Source organism: Limulus polyphemus, unplaced genomic scaffold, assembly GCF_000517525.1.
Source record: "Limulus polyphemus unplaced genomic scaffold, Limulus_polyphemus-2.1.2 Scaffold22, whole genome shotgun sequence".
NCBI lineage: Eukaryota > Metazoa > Arthropoda > Merostomata > Xiphosura > Limulidae > Limulus > Limulus polyphemus.
The window spans coordinates 62,384-67,928 of record NW_013665632.1 but is presented as its reverse complement, the minus strand read 5'-3'; the positions used below and the strand labels follow the sequence as shown (position 1 = coordinate 67,928).

At 33.2% G+C, this 5,545-nt stretch overlaps 1 protein-coding gene across 1 annotated transcript in view; it reads right to left on the bottom strand.

Annotated features, from left to right (window-relative positions):
* LOC106458330 overlaps window positions 1-5,545 on the bottom strand; it is a 51,199-nt gene that overhangs the window by 34,858 nt on the left and 10,796 nt on the right. The window contains exon 2 of the mRNA XM_022384912.1: window positions 1,305-1,379. Within this exon, the coding sequence (XP_022240620.1) occupies window positions 1,305-1,349 (45 nt within the window). The 5' untranslated portion in view covers window positions 1,350-1,379. The remainder of the gene's footprint in view (window positions 1-1,304; window positions 1,380-5,545) is intronic.

Below are 5,545 nucleotides of genomic sequence, written 5' to 3'. Positions count from 1 at the left end.
TGATAGAAAGCTGTGTCAGATATTGATAAAGTGAGACATTTGATAGAAAGCTGTGACAAATATTAATAAAGTGAGGCATTTGATAGAAAGCTGTGACAGATATTGATAAAGTCAGACATTTGATAGAAAGCTGTGTCAGATATTGATAAAGTGAGACATTTGATAGAAAGCTGTGACAGATATCAATAAAGTCAGACATTTGATAGAAAGCTGTGACAGATATTGATAAAGTCAGACATTTGATAGAAAGTTGTGACAAATATTAATAAAGTGAGACATCTGATAGAAAGCTGTGTTTAATACAAATTTTAAAAAAATTGTTCGTTGTTCTACGGAGTAGCTCTAATGTTTTCGCAATGTACACATGCATAATGATGACCATCTAGCGATATGCTCCCCCCCCCCCCACATACACACAAACTCATAAAAAAAGTATATAGTTTTTATATAACTTGAGAAGCACCATGCTATCAACTGTTCTCTCTATCTCTCACTGAAAGAAATATAATGTTTTAAATACTTTGGAATATTGGAAGGGCCAAAATGTATATTGGCCCCCTTTAAAAATTGTTGGTGGCCAGGCCCCCTACTCCACTTTTATATCAATATATTCTAACCATGCAGATTTAAACGTAGTATAACATACCACGCTATTATATCCTAACACTGGTGGCTTAGACGTAGATTTACGTACAGTTAAGATACTAGTACTATACGTTAACATTGCAGATTTAAACATAGGATTACAAACTACGAGGAAACCATGTTTCAGATTTAAACATAGGATTACAAACTACGAGGAAACCATGTTTCAGATTTAAACATAGGATTACAAACTACGAGGAAACCATGTTTAGTTTTTTCAGAGTATTTATTTTGTTAGTATTAAAATCAGCTGTAAGTAGTTTCCGCTTAATGGGTTATTGGAATGTTGTCCCTTCTCTTTCCTTCTTCTCAGTTGTTCCGTTGTACGTTATTTTACATAATCATAATTCTTCTTCTCGCGTCATGGAGTTAACACTTTCTAATCTTGTTACCACAGATAAACTTGTTTAGCTTAGCCCATTGAGTTTTGTAGCTATACAAATTACCCACATAAATGGCAGAGTTATTTTATTTCCTTCAACACTTATTAAATGTTTGAATATTCTAAAAACCAAAAACGTTTAAACAGGAAATAATCAAAAGAGCAACAGTATTTTCAGCATAAATATATTATTGTGTTTCTTATCAATAAATTTTAGGAAGATTTACGACATAATAGTGTATGATTTTAGATAATAAAGAACATACAAATCACCCACCTCAAGATCCATATGTATATCAGAGTGGCTGCTTCCACAACCCATCTTTTCAATTGTTAAGTGACGACGTAATGACTGAAAATAAAAATTAAAACAAAGTTCTTCTGAATACAGTTCTTTTACTAAGATTTCTCTATTAAACAGAAATCCATTTTTTTCCTGTTTTGATAAACGTTGTTTTTTATACTATGTTGTATTCCCTTTCCTGTTCTATTTTGGTAATCTCCCCCAGTGACTCACAGGTAAGTCTGAAGGCTTATATTGCTAAAAATCGGGTCTAAATGCCCGCGTTGGGCAGAGCACAGATAGCCCATTGTTTAGCTTGTGCTTAGCAACAAACAAGTAATTTTGATAAATATAATGCATTCATTAAGTCCCTACAGAAAATAAACGTATCTTCTGTATGAATTTAATTGTGTAAGTCTCTGATCTGGCCATTTATCTAATGCGCCATCCAGGTTCTAAGTTCCAATCCCAATTCCTAAAGCATCTCTGGTCTTACAATGAATGTCGTTTGTATTTAAAAAAAAAAACACTTTTAGAACCGTTTAAGATACTTCTCTGGCTTTACTCTATATTCTTATAAAGTAGATGCTATTATAATTTCATATACGATGCTAGTGATACAAGGTATCTTGTTACTTTTTAATTTGAATCCCAAGTCTCTCTGATGTGTCGCATAAGGTGTCGTTCGCATTAAAAATATCGAATAATAAAAAAGAATTTCAGTTGTTTAGCCACCGATAAGAGGCGCTTTGAAACCAATGTACAGAGCTATGCTTTTTTTCCTATTAAATAAAATGTTATTAACAAATATTCCTTGTTAATTTTGTACAATTGTAGACTGTGCAGGTATAATTAAATAAATATGTTATGACATTATATAGTTATCTGAGGTAAAAATATAAATAGTTAAGATGCAGCGCCAGACACCTAAAGTATTTATCAAAATAAATAGAATAATCTCTGTGATATCTAGACGAATCAAACAATATACATAATCGCATTATTTTATTTAAACTTGAAATAAAATATTTTAATACATAATCAGTGATTAAGTTCCATTTAAATACAAAGGAATACTACACTGGCGTTCACAATTTTTGTAATTCAGATGCAAATTCAATGTTAAGGGGTGAAAGTAAAACAGGTTAAACATTAATATTGCGATTCTTTCCAGGTATCTCTAACTTTTAAAAGTTGTATACCAGTAACAACTTATATTAAAAATAGAATGATCTGTAGCTTATAGAATTGTGTGTATTTAAGAGGAAAATACCACACAGTTTCCAAGAAGACAACTACTCCGTGTGATTGTCTAAAACAACATGCAGCTAGCTACAACTTTCCCAATAACTGGACTAGCTTTTACTGTCCAGTTTTATTCTTAAGATTATTCCTATTTGCAAACTCAAACTACTAAAGTTTCAAAATTTGTTAAAACTAATAGAACAACAACAACAAAAAAAAAACATTTCCTGCATAATCGTTTGATAGCCAGAAATTAAGTAACGCCTGTCAGATGTCTTTCGGTTACCCTAACTCCTGCTTAGTTTACTGTGCTATTTCGAGATACGAGAAGTAAATAATTGAAAGGTTTCTCTAGTGCGAGCGTGTGCTATATGCCAATGTACATATCATTAGTGGTAATGAGCTCTTCAGATCGTATATCTGTCTCAAGGTAATGCCATAAGTATACATAATTTAGTAGAACTTCAGGAAAAAACATATACATTTACGCGTAATGAAGAGTTTTTTGTGTGTTATGTATAAACTCATTAGATCTGTTTTGGGTTTTAATAGCTAAAATAAAGTACAATGGGATGTTATATTTTACGTTTTGAAAGTTGTAAGAACACTCCATTGCGGGTTGTTGTTGTTTTATTAATTTATAGCTACACAACGAGCTATCTGTACTCCGTCCACTATAGGAAATAGAACTTCGGATTTTAGCGTGTAAGGTCTCAAACTCACTGCTCACCTACAGAGGGTAATTCATCGTGGGTTTGTAAGATGATACATTCATAAGCTGATTCGCAATTAACGGATATTTCAAGCGGAACGACGGATAACCTCCAAGACTTTTCATCGCAGTATAAATTCTAATAGACAAATACGCAGTAAACCGAGTCTTAGGTATAACATTTTTTAAAACCCTCAATCATTTGGTAAGTATGCTTATCAACATGTATGGAACACGTGGCTGTATTCTGTTTGTTTCCTTTAAATGCAAAATGTTTCGTAAATTACTGAAGGCTACTTAAGAAGCGAATTGTATTGTGTAATTTGAAAAATTCCCACAAATTACCCCAATACCGTCACTCTTGAAACACATAATCGTTTTCCAAAAAAAAATGTATACAAAGTTTCTTTTCATAGTGGGCATATAAAACAAGTTAAGCGTTTACTCTCTGCCTCCCAGTGACACAATGGGAAGTCTGAGGGCTTATTACACTTATTACTGGATTTGATACCCGTTGTGAGCACAACACAGATAACCTTTATGTAGGTTTGTGTTTAATAACAAACAAATAAAACTATTTCTCCCTCTCTGGCTAAAATAGACACAGTTGAATGTTGCACAAAGACCTTCAGAAAAAATAGTTTTATTATCTGTTATTTACATAGTGGTCTTTGAATACTTATGATTTCAAGTAGTAATCACCTTCGACCGAAAACTATGTATATATATAAGTTTTATTTTTCAGTACGTTTTTTTGTTTTGTTTTTAAATACATATAATATATTTTGGTACGATTTTGTACCAAGCGTTGCATGATTTGCAGTAATTAGCTGTTAAACTGTAATTTTCACGAAACAGAAGACGTATTATTGCTGAATAAAAGCTGAAATTGCTGAGATGTATTGATGTTGTCAACTATGGATATTAAGTCTATGCGACTTTCCACTGTGTTGTTGTACCAAACACCATATTTGAATATTAATGCAGAATATGTTCGAGACTTTTGCTAAATTTCTGCTACTAGTACTTTTGTTTTTGATTTTGAAAATGTTGTTTGTTTAAAAATTTTGATAAAACTCTACAAGGGCTATTGGTTTTTAAAGTGACAGACTAGAGATAAGACAACAGCTCCCACAGCCAACTCTGGGGTTACTCTTGTCAGTTAGGATGATGAGAGTAGATCATCAGATTTATAGTGCACTCACTCAAGTCGCTCAAAAAAACACATCTAGCTCTTCGTGGTTCTAGTCCTGTCCTGAACTTGTTCATTAATTGGCAGTTAACTGCGCTTCCTTACAGGAAAGACGATATACCAAAATAGAAGGCTGTCTTTTCTGTTGGCGAATTAGATAATGACCCAGGATTCCTACACCCTAGCACTAGAGTCGTAGTGGATGAAAGCCACGTGGTTGAGGAAGGACGTGTTTAACCTGAAGTTATGTGATATTATTGTAATTCTAATACTAAAAGCCAGGTTCGCCTTTCTTTAGCATATTTTTCCTTATTCGAACTAATTTTAGTTCAACTGTTTGTGTTGAACTTTGTATATAACGTAACTTTTATTGTTCTTGTACGTATTTCATTTTAAGTCGTGGCGTGACATTTTGTTTTGTTTCGTATTTTAACTTTGGGTTTGTTTTCATTTTAGATTTCATAGATTTTTTTTTCTAGCTGACGGGGGTGGGGAGGTCACTGGACTAGTGAAAAAGAACTCATAAATTTTTGCTTCTCTTCTCTTCTAACTCTCTCTTTGTTTTTGTGTCTAGTGTTATTAACTGTGTTTGTTTATTAATAAAGATTGTTGTACATTTTTCTACTCTTTCTTTACTGCGACTCTGTCGGAGTTCGGAGAGATAATTAGACACACACTATGTATCTTGGTATCCTTCAAAAACCTCCAGTTAGCAGGCCTTAACTGACTACTGGGAGGAAAATCCCTACTGGGGGAATACCACACCACTTTATCATGCCTAGTACCACGACATTTTACTGTCGTCACTTTACTGCCGACATTTTACTGCAAAACAAAACATTTCCTAGCACAGTGAAAGACTTTATTCTCAAGAATTGCAAGTGAACTAATAAATTATCGCACTAAACTTGATTAAAAATAAAATTGAATAATAAAGTAATTGAATAATTTGCTGGGTAAATAAAATGCTATCACTATATATCAAATAAGTACAATATCATTTATGTTTGCACGGGGCCCGGCATGGCCAGAAGAATAGGGCGCTTGACTCTCAATCTGGAGGTCGCGGGTTCGAATCTCCGGGAA